At 36.4% G+C, this 18213-nt stretch overlaps 1 protein-coding gene across 1 annotated transcript; it reads left to right on the forward strand.

Annotated features, from left to right (window-relative positions):
• Positions 1-158: 158 nt before the first annotated feature.
• LOC143889699 (Gut esterase (DUF1350)) lies at positions 159-18032 on the forward strand. Its single transcript, XM_077394001.1, has 10 exons — positions 159-424; positions 2474-2543; positions 5520-5644; positions 9115-9223; positions 9301-9364; positions 9456-9511; positions 13811-13918; positions 14412-14561; positions 16955-17125; positions 17603-18032. Exons 1-10 carry the CDS (start codon positions 216-218, stop codon positions 17834-17836), a joined length of 1296 nt encoding a protein of 431 aa, XP_077250116.1. The 5' UTR covers positions 159-215; the 3' UTR covers positions 17837-18032.
• Positions 18033-18213: the final 181 nt, after the last annotated feature.

Here is an 18213-nt window from a genome sequence, read left to right on the forward strand (position 1 = left end):
AGGATAATCTCAGCCCTCCGATCTACAGATCGGATTGTTGGGATCATCCTATAGAAATGATTTTTTTTTTTGGCCCACAACCTATTTACGTCATGGACGGTTTGGATCATCCTATAGTGGGTCCGCACAGTAACTATTGAAGAATATATAAAAACTCACAACAAAAAGGGTCGTTGGAAGCAGATGACACTGGTACCAAAATCCGGCCGTTAGGGATGTCTAGTTTTGTGTTTTCACTGCTCCCGCCGGCCGTCGTTCGCCGGAATCCGACTTTCCGAGAGGCTCAAAACCAGAGGCTCCGTGGTCCTCTATCTCAGAACCTTATTGGGGTGAGGAATTCCCGCTTCAGGAGGATTGTGTGTTATGCTGATGATAAGAAACCCAGAGAGACTGAAGGAATTCAGCTCTACGGCCAGATAGACAAGTTATCTTTCTTCCTTCCCCTTTTCCTTTTTTTTTTCTCGATTCATTTAGATGTGCTTCTCTTTTAGAATATACTTTATATAGTTTAACATCTTCTATAAATTCTTCATGGGTCTTAGATTTTTTTTTTTTTTTTTTTTGAATGATCAAGATATCATTCAAAAGAAAGATCAAGATGGTCAAATACAAAAGCGCGAAAAAGAAAAGAGAACTACAAATTAATTGAGGGCACAAGAAATCAAAAGGTTGAAAAGGCGACAAAAGCACCCCATCCTTGGCCAATTTATCCGCTACCCCGTTGGCCAATCTCCTAATATGACGGAAGCAGATATTGGTTCTCCTCACGATATCATTAATCTCGTCATGAAGCTCTGCAAATCTCCAAGGGGGGCATGAGAACCACTAAGCCAATTAATTACATTGAGGGAATCTCCTTTTACCACCACACTTTCTAAGTTTCTAGGTCGTCGAGAATGTGATGCCTTGATAGGCCACACGTACCTCGGCCTCATTCGAATCCTCACTCCAATTGTCAATCCAATAGGTCCTGTATAAACCCACTTGACAGATCCCTCCTCATCTCTTAATACTTATGTATCAGCCGGGTCTGGATTTCCAAAGCTAGATCCATCAAAATTTAATTTCCATACCCTAGGAATCGGTGGTTCCCGCACAGGTCTTTGTTCTGAGCTGGTACACACTTCCCTCCAACCACACCAGAGGTCAAAAGCAGATACAAACTTAAAGCTTGGGATAGTTTTTACCCAGGAAATAGTCAGGGCTATCACCTTGTTCAATAGATAAGAAGGACTCTTTGCATATCCTTTGAATACCGTTGCATTTCTCTCATTCCACAGAACCCAGATGACAGCTAAGAAAGAAGTGCACTATAGAACTTTACCCTTCTTTCTTCATGGAGCCAATTGCCAACAATCCAACAATTCAATTAGGTTCTCCGAGAACACAAGAGATTCCTAATCTGCCCAATATGCCACTCCATATTTCAAATGCAACCTTACAATGGATAAATAAGTGGTCTATTGATTCCCCATCTTGAATACAGAGAGGGCAATGATCAACAATCAACATCTTCCGCTCCCCCTAAGGAAATCCACCGTCTAAATTATGTTGCAAATAGCTGCCCAACCAAAAAACCCAACCCTGGGAGGAGCTTGGATAGACCAACCTCTTGCCACTCTTTGGTTTTCAGGACAAGAAACGAGGTGCTAGCAAACCCATTTGTCAACCCCCTCCCCCCCCCCCTCTCTCTCTAAGTCTATTTCCAAACCCATTTGTCTACTCTCTAACCCCTAGTATACCGTTAATTTGATCTAACAACCTTGCTACCAGATCAACCTCCCAATAAAAAAGTTCCTTCCAAAATTGAGATTCCAATTGCCCACCTCCTGCTCACCACTGAAGGACTGAGCCACACTAATCCTTTTGACACTGGTCATATTGAACAAAATCAGAAAAATCCAAATTCAGAGGTCTATGCCCACACCATTCATCAAGACAAAACTTAATTTTGTCCTTCCCAACTCTCAAGTGCAAACCATTTTGAAACAGAGGAAGAATCTTCTAGATATTGTCACAAATTGAGATGCCCTGATAGATATTGTCCCAAATTGAGATGCCCTGAGCTTTGTGGCAATCAATAAAATACCATGCTCTGAAAGTAGCCCCATACTTGCTTAAAGATTTTTGTTGAGAAAATGTCGATCTAGGCTTCAATGGAAATACAAACAAACAGAGAAATTAAATGAAAAACACAAATTGAGAAAACAAGAGACTTACATGGTACGAAGACCGTCTCGTCTATCCACCTCAAATAGATATTTAATGTATTGGGATGCCACCACTTGAATATAGCATTATGAATTCTTTACTCATTTTCTTCCCATTATATTTTGGATTGTGTATGTTTGTAACCAATGTGTATGCACTGAATCTTTAGTCATTTTTCTTTCATTGATGCAGTTTATTGAGCTATTGGCTACCCATCATATTCATGACTAATACTATGCTTTTCTTATTATTTTAATCACAGATTAATTACAGAAACTGCAAAGGTCTCCAGCGATGGATGGGGTATTTCCGGGGACTGGACTGAAATTGAGGTTCTGTGCTTAGTTGCATTGAGTAGCCTGTATGTTTTAGTTGTATGCATGCATAGCCATGGTTAGATAAGAATAAGGATAAGTTAAGGCTAAGAATTCATTTTTCCGGAATCCATATACATACCTTGTTGTGTAGTTCCTCTCATGCATTAAACTGCTAAAATGACGTGCTCTGCTTGATTGTGTCGCATTTTCCATTGTTGGACAAGCAGAAAAGGAGATTTGGAGAAGCAAAGTTTGCTTTCACTGTCTACATATTAAATAAATTAGCGGCTTTGTAGGGCAATACCACAATAGGGATTGTATATATTTCTATGGAGATTTTTTTTCTTGCTCTAAATCATTTAATTCAATTATCCGTAACAGATTATTTACAAATACCAAAGGCTGGATATATTGGAGAATGGGCTAAGTTATCTTATTTGATGGTCTGTCTCTTGAACTATCAATTCAGTAATTATCAAATTTCCCCCTTAATTTTCATGGAGAATCCCCACAAAATTGTCCATACCACGATGTAATGCTTGTGGGACACATTAAACTGTGAACGGCGAAATAAGAATGGACCGCCATGTTTCCCAATACAGCGACATTATCTGGTGATGTATGTCGAATGATGCAGTTCATATGCTATGATATGTCATGTGCATGTCACACTTGTCCTGGACATGACAGAACTCAAGATTTTGAGGGTTCCTAAAAGTTCACTTTCTCCCATTTTTCTTGCATTTCAATGCTAAGAGAAGGGACATTGGATTATTTTTTTACAACTATTTTTCAAAATCTTTTACAAAAATTTCATTTGATCCTCTAATTGGAAAATTGATGAGGCGGGTGTCAAATTTGGGCAATCTTTTTTTAAGGTAAATAATTTAACATTGTTGTGTCCATTTTCTTTGTTAAGACTTGCATAAATGTTAGGTCATGTTTACTTAGTATGCTGCATCTATGCAAAAACTGGCTAGATATTTTTGTTCCTTTTCATGTTTTCTCTTTAGTCATAAATGTTTATATTTACCTTGTTAATTGTCTCAAGGGCTATGTCTTTACATCTATGTTCTGGGTCTAGCAATTCAATCAAGGTTCTTTGGTCATAAATGCTTTGAGAAAGCATAGATTCACCTTAAGAAACATGAATTAGGTTTGATGCATGCGTTTTTATAGGCCAAAGTTTCTTTGATTTTTACAAACACATAGTCAAATTACCCAGTTTGAAATATTTATGAATAATAGTGAAATTATGTAAAATAAATAAACATAAAAAATTTATAGCATTCAGCAAATGGTCAGGTAATAATCAGAAAATAAAAACTTCGTTACACTTACATGTCATGAAAATTAAAATATTGTTATAAATGTTATTGAATAGGTTGAATATATTCTTTATTTTATGAGCCATCCAAAAAATATGTTTATTATATTTATAGCTATTGTTATTATTATATTATTTTGGATTTATTTAATATTTTTGACGTGCTTTGGGCTTATCAGACATACATAACATGTTTTGAGGTATCTGAGACCCCTAAAAGTGTGAATATGGCATAAACCATGAAGAATGGAATTGGGGAAAAAAGATTGCTTTTCTGCAAAAAAAACTCCTTTGATTCTTTTAAAATCAGATGCTTCAAATTGTTGTTTTCCTTCTTGAAAATTCTTTAGGAGTTTCATTGTTAAAATTTTAAATGTCTAATTCATCTCAAATTTTAAACTCTCAACTAATGTCAAATTGGTGATATTTAGAATTACTTAACCAGTCCTTAGCTTCAAATTCAATCTTGACACCTGAACGGATTTAGCTGAGAGAATCTTAAAAAAAGGATTCAAGCCTGATCGTCTAAAGGATTTAGCTCAGAGAATCCATTGGAGTAGAATATGGTTGCGAAACAATCAGTCCAACAAAAGGCTCGAACTCCAGAGTGTTTTGATCGAATGAACACAGTTAGAAGGAAGACAGAAATAGAAGTAGAAGAACTTAATGAAATAAAGAATGTAGTAGTTCAAATTGAACATCTACATACTATAAGAGTATTTGCTCTCAATAAAATTAGATTTGTGTAGAAGTAACTACATAATATCCATTATTTAGAGCATTTCCACCTCCTTAGACTCTCCAGATCCTACTAAACCTATTTGAAGTCCCTATTTGAGACATTTTAAACTTGCTATTTTTGGACAACAAAAAACCCGAACTCTATAAAAATCTTCAAGACACCTTCCCATCCTGATCAATCAAACTTGGTCACCTAGCTCCCCTTTCTCTTTCTAATTCCACCTTGGGCCAGATTCTCCTACTTTCTTTTTTAGACATTTTCCAAATTAAAAACAATCTAAAAACTGATGACTCCAGTTTTATGGTTATAGTAAGAGTGATAAACCCCTAAAAGATATTTTGAAATTCTATGTAAAATATCCATAACTTCCAAAAACTCAAATGATATTGTCTATTGGTTTTTTTTCCAATAAGATACCCATAACCCCCCAACCAACCCCTCCCCCCCCCCCGCCATGTCTCTCCCTCCCCATGCCCCATAGATTAACACCCATGAGAACACCCAAGCCTCCATCTCGAGCTTTGAACTGTTGACATGAATCTCTCCCTTCAAAATATATGCGTCTTCCTCTCTTTGTTGTAAGAGGCCCAAAAGAGCTTTGGCCCCGTCATTGACAGATTTGCTAAGCGATTTCCTTTCCAGGAAGGCCTCCGGTAGCATTACAGCAATGTGATATTGTAATGTTGTCACGCAAAACCATATTTCTGTCCCTTATTCCTGCTTTTTTATGGCTTTGTTTTTGGAGTTTTAGAGGCTATGGGCCCTTTTGATTTACATCATCTATTCAACTTGTTATCAGTCATAAATTCCTGATCATTAATTTTTGTGTTTTTAATTTAGCTATTAGATGAATTGGTTGATGGTAATTAATAAATATCACATATTTCACGTTTATTGACCAGGGCTAGAATTTTTATCTCAGGGAGCATGGGTGCTGAAACCAAGAAACACGAGACTAACATCAGTTGTTCATTTTATTGGTGGTATATTTGTTGGGGCTGCCCCTCAACTTACCTATCGTTTATTTCTTGAGCGTCTTTCAGAAAGGTAAGCAAATTAATACTTGTAATTTTATTTAATATATGTATATATGCATATATACATACATATATACGTTTTTTTTTGTGAACTTCCTAACCCGTGCATACATGCTTCTTGTATAATTTTGTAAGATCAAGGGAGAAGGGGCGGCTTATGAACCCAACCGTGGAGGGTGAAAGAGAGGAGAAGAGCAAAAAGGATGTGAGCAGTGAGAATGAAAGGGGTGGCTAATTGACCCCACCGAAGAGAGAGCGCCGGGGGGGGGGGGGGGGGGGGGGGGGGGGGGGGGGGGGGGGAGGAGGAGGAGGGGGTGTGTGTTGTTTGGGAGGGGATGGGGGAGATGGAGACAACAAAAAACCCGACCTGGAGTCATACCATGTTTCTCCTAGGCATCACACCTTAGGATAACTCAACTCAACTTAGCCTTTGTCCTAAACTAGTTGGGGTCAGCTAATGAATCCTTTCTCCTAGGCATCACACCTTAGTTTATGAAGCATCAAATTCCAGAAAAGGCATCACACCCAATCAATAAACAATGTCTCTTACGGTACCAAATAATGTCTCCAATAATGTATGACATGAACTACCACATGGAATTCTTTCTCATATGTAAAAATAACTTTGCTTGGATTCATTTAATTTCTCACTAAAGTGAGCAACGGGGTGGCCCTCTTGACTTAGAACACCACCTATACCAACTCCAGAGGCATCACATGACACCTTAAAGACTTCAGAAAAGTCAGAGAGAAAGGCTTTGGGTTTCTTGTTTTTATTCTTGTTTTTATTTCTTGAAAGGCTTTGGGTTTGATTATAATTGTATTTAAATTTTCTAGTATCTAAAGAAGGGTTACTGAGTTTGTTTTAAGTTGCTTAGAGCTACAGATCAAGGGCTAGGATTATTTTATGGTTCGAATTAGGTTTTTGCAGATCACAGAGTTAGATATAGTTATTTTGCTGGGAATTTAGTAGCTGTTCGATATTAAATGAAAACTGCTATTTTCATGGGTTTGATACTCAATATATGGTTTTGGTGTGATGCTAATGATTTTACCAGACTAGAATGGTACAATGCTGTTTTTCTCCTCTTTCTAGTTAGCGTTCTTCACCATCATCTCAGATTTGTCCGCTTTTAATAGAGGTTCCTTTTTTTTTATTCACAGCTGAATTTTGAGGTAACCATTTTTAAGTTAGAAAACCTTAAAGAAAAAGTGTATTTGCTTATAGTTGCGATGTTATATCGGTTCAATTTTTCTCCTGCATCAGTATTTTTTGATACTACTGTCTAATTTATAATAAAAGGTTCTGGATCTGGTAACGTGATTGTTGGTGGAGTAAAGGTATTAGTGTTGTTTGTGTCTAGAAAATGGAATTATAACTGCAATACAAGTGATTTGTATATTGTGGTCATTGTAACACATAATGGAAGTGACATTATCAAGTGCAGAACTAAATTTTGGGGGGTGATGGTTGGTTGAGCTCATACTGTGAAAACTAGTTAAGTCAGCTTAAAACTTGACCAAGTTGACTCGTGTGCCTATATGCACACACATGAGTTTATTTATACCCCGCTTTCACTTTGTTTTTTTTTTCTTTAAGACATACACTCATAGCTTGTGCTTAAAATCAAAGTTCAAAATCTCTCGAGATCTGGATTTGCACAAATCCTATAGAAATTTATGGAGATCTTGAAGAAAACGAACAAAGTAGCGAGAAAAAAGGAATTTCAAGGATTGCATTCAGATCTCTCTCTCTCTCTCTCTCTCTCTCTCTCTCTCTCTCTCTCTCTCTCTCTCTCTCTCTCTCTCTCTCTCTGAGGCCATAAGAATGAATTCTCGAGCAGACTTCTATTTCCTAAAGAGACCCTCCATTTCCCAAAAGAGCAAAACATGCGCACACAATTTTACTTTTTCCCTATGGAAAACTCCTCCATATCCTTTTTTCTCTAACTGGACTTTCTCTCATCTTTGGAAAATACCCACTTGTCTGAATATATTTTTTCTTTTTTCATATTTTTATCAACTCCCACCTTTTAGTTGTTTACTCTTTTATCACTTTTTAAATTAGATGTGTTTGTGTTGTTGTAATTTCTTTTTAATATTTTTTTTTGTGTTATTGCCTTCAGTTATATTGCAAGGCTATGTTTCTTAATGACTTGTTGGCACTGTCTCAACAACTTGACTTTAAAATTGCCACCGTGGCAATTTCTTACCCAACTCCTTTAAACATTGGAAGACAGTGAAAGGGAGGAGCCCTAACTTTTGCTAAGTGCCAAGAAAGCCAACAATCTTTGTTGAATTGGGTGCGAAGAATAACATTGTTGAGTGCCTGATGTTTATTCCAAAAAGTTACTGGAAATGCCCCCAGAAAGTATTCCAGGGAGGTGCGTTTCGGAAGCAGGAAATGCTGTGCTTCACAAAATTAGGGAAGCTTATTTCCCCAATTTGGGAAGCGAGTTTGCCCCATTTGGAAAGTGCGTTTTCCCAATTTGGGAAGCGCGTTTCTTCAATCTTTGCACTGTATCATTTACAGACTTTCAAGGAAACAGAATTACAGGGAAATACAGGGAACATGGTATTTACATGCAAAGGGAAATGCCTCCCATTTGGATTTGTTAAAAATAGTTTCAAGACCCAAATAGAACAGGATAAAAAGTCAACTTTACAATTCTAGTACAAAATCCAACATTTTTCTTTCATTCCGGGCCGAGTCAAAATCTTAACTTCCAAAGATAAGTTATTTTGCTAATTTTAAAAATTCACAAATTCTATTATCTCCAAGCATTCTTAAATCTCAACAGTTCGGTAAAGAAATCTCGTCTCTAAAAAAATTTCATCAAGTCATGCACTGGTCAACACAGGAATTTTAGCTGATAATGATTTTCCCTTTAATTACATGCTGCATGGCATTTATGATGGTTGGATTCAAATTGCTTATGTGGTTGCAAACTGGAATTTATTTATTTTTAATTTTTTTCATTTTTCAATTATTTCACGCTTCCCTACATGCTTACCTGACTCTTCATGCTTCCCATTTCCTGCCTTCCCGAAAGCCTTCGCTTCCCTCACTTGCAACTATGATTTATTCCTCCTTTCATTTTTTGACTGAGTATGAGAAGAGATAGATGGAAAGGATTGGGGTTAAGGTTTTCGACATAGTGAAGGCAAGGCTTAGAGGAAGAGTTAATGTTTGATTCATTTGAAACAATAGTTTTAGGTTTTTACATTTTTTATGTTTATAATACGCAAAAGGGAATTGATATCCACACTCCCTTGCTTTAATAATGGCACTCCATCTGTACTTTACACTTTTCTAATTTGCATTAAGAGTTTGTTACTATCTTTTGTTTTAATCTTTTGGTTTCTTCAGTTTTATTTTATTGTTAACCATTTATTGCCCCTAGATTTAATCAGAACACTTCATCTACTTTTAGTAATGTTTGAAAAATATTTAATGATTTATTTTCTTTTATGATTTAGGGGCATTTTGGTAATTGCAACACCATATGCTAGCGGATTTGATCACTTTTCTATTGCAGATGAAGTGCAATTCAAATTTGATAGGTGCCTTCGGTCATTGCAAGATTCTGTGAGTCCATTATATAACGTGCATATTCCATAATTTCTTTTCAAGTTTGAGCGTTTTTAAATGCTAATGTCTTGCAGATAACTGGCCTTCCAACTTTCGGAGTTGGTCATTCTTTGGGATCTGTTATTCACCTTTTGATTGGTATTGTCCTTTATTAGTGTGTATAATCATTATTCATATTATGCTTTCAACTTGTTGCAAGAGTTCACTTCTTCTGTTCATAATGTATCAGGGTCAAGGTATGCTGTGCAAAGTAGTGGAAATGTCTTAATGGCATTTAATAACAAGGTACTTGATATTTTGGTCCCTTACATCCAATCTTAATAGTTTTAACAATAGACTTATGGAAAGTATATTACAACTTGTTCCATTTTATAAATAGTTCATGTACTTGTCCAAAGTAGAAGAGAGGAAGGAAAGGTGACAGCAAGGGCCTTGCTTATGATCGAATGGTTGATTTGGCCTCTTATTTGGCAAAAGTCTTTTGATATAAGATTTTTGCGTCAGCTTTTTGACATTTTAATGGACTGGTTTGTGGTTACAAATCCGTCCGCTTAAGTTGACTGACATTAGTCAAATTTATTTCCCCTTCATGGACTTGTTTGTTGTTACAAACACCAAAATACTTTCATACTTCATTGAGAAATCATTATTGGCAATTGCTTAGGACATTTAAGGGGTTGATCTCACATTTTCACTCACCCCTCTTGGCTGATAAATCTGAAAGTGCCTCCGTCAAGTTTGATGGAACCAATTACTCCCTTTGAGATTTTCATTTTTGAATTTTTGTTGAAGGGAAGGAGATGTTAGGAATACTTGATGGGACCAAGGTGAAGCCTTCTGCTGGAAAGAGTTGGCCTCTTTGGGAGATGAATAATGCATGCATTTTTACATGGATTCTGAATTTGATTGAGCCCTCTATTTTTTTTTATGTCCCAGTCTCCATAAAACATGCCAACAAATGTGAGCTTTTCTTAAGAAGATACCAATCAAACACGTCTCTCTAGGGTATAATATGAGTTCTCTCAATATTCCCAAGGGAGTGGGAAGATATAAAGTTTGCTTGGTGGCTCAGGGATATAAGGAATAGTGTGGCATTGATCATGAAGAAATGTTTTCGTCATGAAAAAATTACAATTTTTTATAATGGCAGTTGTATTAATTGGAAATTAAGAATGTAGTTTTAGATGGGGATCTTATTGAGCCAATATAAATGACTCCACCTCCTAGACTATCTGTTCTCACATCTATTCAAGTAGGGAAAAGATAAATGACCAAGTCTAACTTGCTACTCCATTAACACATCTTTGTGACATTTAAGACTACTAGTAATTATGCTATATTGATGAGTTACTGGAAGTTGAGATGAGATCTCGAGCATATAAATTACATTAGATTCCTGGCCACTTCCAATCATCGTCCCAAAATTCACAGTACGAAGGAAAAATTGTGATACTGCAGTTCAAGGATTTGTAGTAGAACAATGGACAACAGGTTGGTAGTAAGTCTTGAAAATGATGGTAGAGATTAAATGGAAGTGATGGAAACTTCCCCTTTCCCCGAAATGGAGGAGTGGGATTCATCAGCAACCTTGACTTTATCACGACAAGAACAAATAGAATAGGAGGAAAACATAGAAGGCATACACGGCATATAGTCCAAGGCACCATCACTCTAGGTCTTTAAACACTATTTTCTACTTGCCTCTAGAGAGTCCTCTTTTCAGGGGGAGAGTTGTGGCAATGGTAACGAAGAGATGGACTCGACCTTTCCGTTATCTGTTTTAAATCTGTCTTTTTCTGTTGTTAGAGGTCTTAATTGTATGGTTGATCATAGTTTTTATCCTTCCCTTGATCCTACTAATCTTGTGTTTTGTTGATGTATCTCCTTTTGATCTTAATCTTCCCATTGCTATCAAGTGAAGAGGGAAACACGGGAGTTTGGAAAAAGGTCTAGTCCATCTCTTTTTTAGCACTAGCCAATTAAAAAATAATAATTAAAACCTTCGAGTGATGGCTGAAGAAGTAAAGAGGAAGAGAGATGAAGAGAAGGGAGATGAGAGAAATCATAAGACAAGCGATGTCTGTCGGCCAGTATCTCTCTCCCTTGTATACTAATTTTGTGTAAGATTTACAGGAATGCCTCTAATAATTTAGTGAGAAAAAAATACAATTTTACCCTTGTAGACAAATTTAAATCCTATTAACCTCTATAGCTCAACACTCCCCGGTCAAGTTGGTGCAAAGATATCACCGATGCCCAACCTGCCACTAATTGGAGTTAGTCGATCTATGGCTTTTGTATGGATATCTACTAACTGTGCTTGGGTTGGAATATAAGGGATACTAATCATTCATCGCTTGAGCGTCTCTTGTATGAAGTTACTATCAATCTCAATATGCTTCGTCCAATTGTGTTAAACTGGATTGTGTGTAACATCTAATTGATGAAGAAATCAATCCAGGTTTGCCGCAATAGAAAATAACACTCAGATGATATTCATATTGGCAACGGTGCAAATGTCTCCTAGTGATCAATGTCATGGGTATGTGTGTATCCTTTGGCCACAAGACGAGTCTTTAACCGTCGACCAATCCATCTTGCTTATGTTTCACGGTATACACTCTCACATCCCGTTGGCTTTTGTCCTCTACAAAGATCTTCCAATTTTCAAGTGCCATTTTTTTTCTAAAGTTCTCATCTTCTCGTACATAACATCCCTCCATTTATGATGAGAAAAAGCATCTGCAACACTCTCCATTTATGATGAGAAAAAGCATCTGCAACACTTGAAGGCACAGATACAAAAGACAAAGCAGCTTGAAAGGAGCGGTAAGGAGACACGGACTGTTATAAAACAAAATTAGATATATGATGTTGCGTACAGGTACGCTTAACTTTACTCTAACACTGGAAAGCTCAGATACAAAAGACAAAACAGCTAGAAAGGGGCGGTAAGGAGACCCAACTGATATAAAACAAAATTAGATATAGGATGTTGCGTACAGATACTCTTACCTTGGCAGACAGCAATGGGAAGATAAAGATCGGTAGGAGATACATCAACAAACACATGATTAGTAGGATAAATGGCAAGAGGAGAAGGAAAACTAGGATCAACCATACCTGATGCCCTGTTTACTTTGTCATATAAACCCGCAACTCCTTTTTTTTGGTAAGTAAGCTCGATTGAACCTTCGACCTCTTGGTTGAGGAGAATTGTTTTTACCAATTGAGATAGAGGCTCAACCCAAACCCGAAACTCCTTAGGCTCATTGTCCGCAACTCCGCCACCTCCCCCCCCCCCCCCCCCCGCAATCGAAGAGAGGGATTCATCAGAACCTGCAGATGGAGCCTTAAAACATTTGACTCTGAAATATAGGCGGAGGCAGTCCTTTTAAGGAGTAAGCCAAGAATTTCACACTCTGTTAATAGGGGTGAGTTTCGTTAAAGATACTGTACCTTCATTAATCCAAATGTTTCTTTTGATGCTGATCAATGTTAAACGGACAGATTAGTCCCGCCCTAAAATAGGGTGGGGATACCCTATGTCATAAAAAAAATGGTATGCTGCCCTTGCTAGACAGTTGATTGGAGTGTCCATACTCAATACTATACTCCTGGATAACGGCTGTACCTGGACAATATAGATGCGTACTCCCTAATGGTTTGTGTATATTAGTATGTGGAACGTGAGGGACTTTTCAAAAAAAAAAAAAAAGGTATGTGGAACGCAAGGGCTGTGTAACTTGTAGCTGTGTGCCTGTGTTATCTCTTACTAATGTTATTAATCCATTTAGCTCCAGCCCTGTTCCGTTGTGTAATAATGGATGTCAGCATTCTTTTTGTTTAATTTAGGTTACAAATAAAATGAACAAGTTAGTGGTACCTGCTGTAATTTTGGAAATGGTATTACACTGTTATATAGTTTGGCAGCCTGCAAACCTCCAAATAAAGGATTTTAAGTAAACATAAAAAATATTAGAATTATTTTCTCATGGATAGTCTTTGTGGAACTATGTTGTGAACATGGTTTTAAATTTCGGATTTCAGTTGGGGGCGACACCGAAATCACCTAAATCCGAAATTTCGGAAATTTCGGCCATAATTTCGGTTATTTCAGCTGAAATTTCATGAAAATGTAATTTAAGAAAAAAACAAATTCTGAAGTTTATTTTTTTTCTAAAATTTCTGCTAAAATTTCGATAATTTCAGACAAAATTTCGGTTTCGGCTATGTGTGAAACCGAAATTTTAAACCTTGGTTGTGAAGGCTAATTAATTTAGTGGAGAAATGACAAATAAAGTTGAGTTTTTTTATGGATTCCCATTTTTTATTTTTATTGTTGCAATTTTTATTATGTTCTATAAATTTAGTTTCCGCTTGCTCGTAAAATTAAAAAGAAAAATAGAAGAAGAAAACGGGAAGTGATTAAAGAAGTGGGTTTTTTCTGGTTTTCTGACACAATGTAAAATATTGAAGAATGTGAAAAAAAAAATGTCTGATCTTGTGGCTTGATGGTCTCAAGTCTTTGTGTATGTGCTTATCTATAAATTTTAAAAAAACTATTCTCATTCATTTTTGCAGGAAGCGAGTCAAGCTGTCCCACTGTTTTCTCCAGTTATTGTCCCTATGGCTCAAAGCTTTGGTCCACTTCTTTCTCAGCTTACTTCATCTGAAACAATTCGCCTTGGGGTGATTTTCTAAGTCTCTTGCCTATCCTGGTTGTTAACTTACCAACTTCTCCAAAAGCTTAAGCTGTTGGAGAAAGGCGTTATTTATCTTTTATACCTTAACACTCCCCCGCACGTGTGGCCCACTTGGCAAACACGTGGCACATGTGGTACCACTTTGGGCCGACCGCATGTGGATTTTTGCTATCTGGGAGGTTTGAACTCGAGACCTTTGGCTCTGATACCATGTTAACTTACCAACTTCTCCAAAAGCTTAAGCTGTCCGAGAAAGGCGTTATTTATATTTTATACTTTAACATTGGTTTTGGTAGTCAATGAATTTCATTTTGGCCTTTTGAGAAATTTTATTTAATTTTATCTAAGCCATGTCCTGCAACCTGTTATGCTTTCAATTGGTTTAGTTTAGGAAACACATAATAGACAAGTGGGCATTATTAGAATGTTATTATTCATTTAACTTATGCTGTATAAATTATTTTGTGAAATATGTCCAGGCAGAAGTGGCAATGAAGCAATTAGAGAACCTTAGTCCTCCAATCATGAAACAAGTCCTTCCTTTGGTTGAGCAACTTCCTCCTTTGTACATGGATCTAGTCAAAGGGAGAGAAGAATTCATTCCCAAACCAGAAGAAACTCGAAGACTGGTACGTACTATGTTCCAAATTTCTCAGCACCTGATTACAGATCTGTTTTATTTCATTTAATCATATATATTTTTTCCCATTTCTATTCAACATTGTTCAATGGATGTCATTGGGTTCTAAGGCTAGATTTTGATAATTAGGACTGCAAACTTTCCTTTCTCTTGGTTTTAATTGGGTAAGTCATGGTTCATTGAGACGACATGCTCCAATCCCTTTTTCTTGCAGTGGACCATGAAGTCCTATATAGTGTTGTATAATTGATGAATAGAAATGACTTAGTACTATGCTTGTCAATGTAATCTCACATTGTTTTAATTGCATCAATATTTTACTTCTAATCGGAAAGAATGAGGTTTACAATCTAGTTTTCTAGTCATGCCATGCTTCCGACAAATTCCAATTCTGATTAGTTAAGGGATTTTTTTCATCTGTATTGCCTTGTACACACACATCATTATGGATGGAATACCTGTGGCTTTCTTGGACACTGTTGACATTGTGCCAATCCTAAAAGGATAACCTTTTCTCTTCTCAATTGCTGACCACTTCCACTGCTACGAAAAATTTGGCTTAATTTTTTATAACAAAAAATTTGCTTATGCAGTTCCAAATAATTCTTTGCTGGCACTATTCTCATTAAATCTGTCATAAGAAAAGCTGCAGTCTTATTTTTAGTGTTTTTGTTTTAAACAAAACTGGCATCTAGTCTTTTATTTCCCACCTACTAATGAATGAATGTGGTTTCTATTTGTCATGTTGAGCCTCTGCTTTTGTAAAATCTCTTGTTTTCATGAATTATGTCTATTTTACACCAATAAATTAGCTGCGTGGTCTTCAAATTAGATGCGAATGTGCCAGCTTGTCCACTGCTCTGTCCTTTAAATGCAGGAATCCCTAAAAGGCGTTCATTCTCTAATTAATGTTCAGATGCTGTCCATTTTAAGCATTAAAAAAAATTTGTATTTAACTTTCTAAGCCAATTAAAATTACTTGAAAATAAACATACTTCACAATATCACTTATTATCTTTAGATCTTTACTTATTGGTTTAACTATCACTACTTGTGTTTTCAAATCCCATACGCATAAATGATTGATTAACACTTTTATTTCTCATGAATTGGATGTGATTTTCATCACTCACTTCCTGATATGAAATATGTTTTTCTCCTAATCATTGAGTTGAAAGAAATTTATGTGTTCCTGTTTGGTATGAAGAGCCCTCAATGTTGTTTTTTTTCTCAAATCATTCTTATTATCTTTATCTGATACTGATAATGATAATACAGTTTTTCCCTAGTTGAGGTGGTACCCCAATTTTGTCCATGTGGGTTTTTAGGTCCGCAGTTTCCAGAAAGTTGAACACTTGTGACTTGCTCAAAACAAAAGGGACTTGCTAATTGGTGTTTCATTTGTACAAAAAGAAGATGAATCAATGGAATAATATCTCCTTCATTGCAGGGTGGCAAGTAGGATATGGTACGGCCATAGGAAATTTTATCCATTTAAGAAGGGAAAGTATCGACATGATATCAGCAGTCCCTTGATTTTTTTTAATTGTCTTACTCCCTTTATTTAGTACCTTTTTTAATTGGCTGTTGATAGCTTTTGGGGAATTGTAACAGCCTTGAACAACTAATTAGATAGGGTGTAAAATAAGGAGAGTAGTTATTAAAAACAAGGGAGTGTGGATATCATTTCACATAAAGGAATTCACTTAACTATTTGTATATTATGTAAAACCAATGACAAAAAAGCAGAAAAAGGGACAAAAGATTTATTAAGACTTTGTCTAACTGTGTAATATTCACCTAGAGTCTGTTTCACTTTCGTTGCGACTAAGTGTGTCGCCTGAAAATCAGCCTTTCACTTTGATTCTATAGCAGGACATCTTCCATCAGATGTTGTACAAGTTTATCAATAAGTATATTTTTTTAAAACCGGAATTTATCTAGGAACCCAGGGTGGCACCTGAAATTTTATTAATTGATAGGGGAAATACAAGAGGGGGACATACCACCTTATCAATAAATATATATGTATTCAATGAAAAGTTTGTTATATTTGAAATGAGTTGGAAGCAGACTATTGATTCCACTTCTCACAGAATGTTCATCACGGTTTAGATGTAGGATTATTGATATGTCATTTACAACTGAAGGTTATGATCTGCCATTAAAAATTCTAATTCTTGATGTTTAAACCAATAAAAATGAATATTTTTTATTAGTCATTGTCTATATTTTCTAAAAAAAAAAAGAAAAATTGTTGTGAGTCACTGTCTATAACTTCCAACCCTAAGTAAGCAATCCTGCCTTGGTTATGCTGCACAGTTTCAAATGGGAAAGTTGTTATATAAATGTTGACAATCTCTGACTTGCAACTTGTTGCAGATAAAGTCCTATTATGGCATTTCCAGGAATCTTTTGGTGAAGTTCAAAGATGATTTGATTGATGAGACTCCAACATTAGCTCAAGTACTAAGCTCTGAGTCTGCCATTAGTTCAACGTTGGATTTGTCAATTCGCATGTTGCCTGGGGATCATGGGCTTCCTTTGCAGCAGGTGAGTGTTATATCCACAATGTTCTTACAGTTTTATCTTATTTGAGATAGCAATGAGAAGGCATTTAGTATTCTTGGTAAATAAGAGTACTAAATTGAGTCTAAAATTGTGCGACCTTTTGAGCTCTATGCATGGTTTTAAATCTCGGTTTCGGCCAGCCGAAACCGAAATTTCATCTTTTTTTTTTTTTTTTTGTAACGAAACTTCAGTAATTTCTGCCGAAAACTTGTAAAAAAATAAAAATAAGCATTTTAACGAAAATTTCAGCAAATTTCAGAAATTTCGGTTTCAGTTCTTTTCGGCTTCGGTCTAAACCGTCTAAATTTAAAACCATGGTTCTATGTGGTATCTGCTTAACTCAGTATTGATTGATTCAATTTAGCCAGTTTTTTTTTTCTAGAACTGGGATCCAGTTCCTAAACCCTACTCATGGTGAAAAGATGACCAATCTCAACCTTTTTTTTTTGTGTTGGGCAGGCTATACCAGATGTTCCACCAGCTGTGGCAGATGCTGTAAACAGGGGAGGGGAGCTTTTGGCAAATCTGACTGTGGGGACACCATGGGAAACAGTGGCCAAAGAAGTAGGCAACACATTAGGCTCAGACTCAGGGATCATTCGCGCTCAGGTTTCAAAAGACATTAGCCTACTCGTGGATGCCATCACATCATGGATGGCATTAAACTCAGGTCCAAGACTTCTTCGATCGTGAACGATTTCTCAAACAAAACCCTGTTGGCAGGGCCCATTGAATAGTAATCTTTGTAAGATAACACCCATTATCATACCAAATTTATTGTCAATGTATATTTGAAATCTGTAAATCTGTAATTTGCATATAATTTGCACCAAACTACAAGTTGTACAATCTTCTTTAATATTGTAATGAATCTTCTCAAGTGCTTATCTGTTGTGCTGTCCTGCGATTTTGTGGTTGAAAGCAAATCTCAGTTTCCTTCAAACTTCAAGAGGCAAATGACCATGATAGAAGCAAATGTCAACATTATCAGCTGCCAAATAAAATTCCCCTCAAACATCAACATATCATATCCAATCACATCGACACGGGGATATTTTTACCCCGGATGG

Source organism: Tasmannia lanceolata, unplaced genomic scaffold, assembly GCF_043159265.1.
Source record: "Tasmannia lanceolata isolate RefF3 unplaced genomic scaffold, GAP_Taslan_0.1 ptg000013l, whole genome shotgun sequence".
Lineage (NCBI taxonomy): Eukaryota > Viridiplantae > Streptophyta > Magnoliopsida > Canellales > Winteraceae > Tasmannia > Tasmannia lanceolata.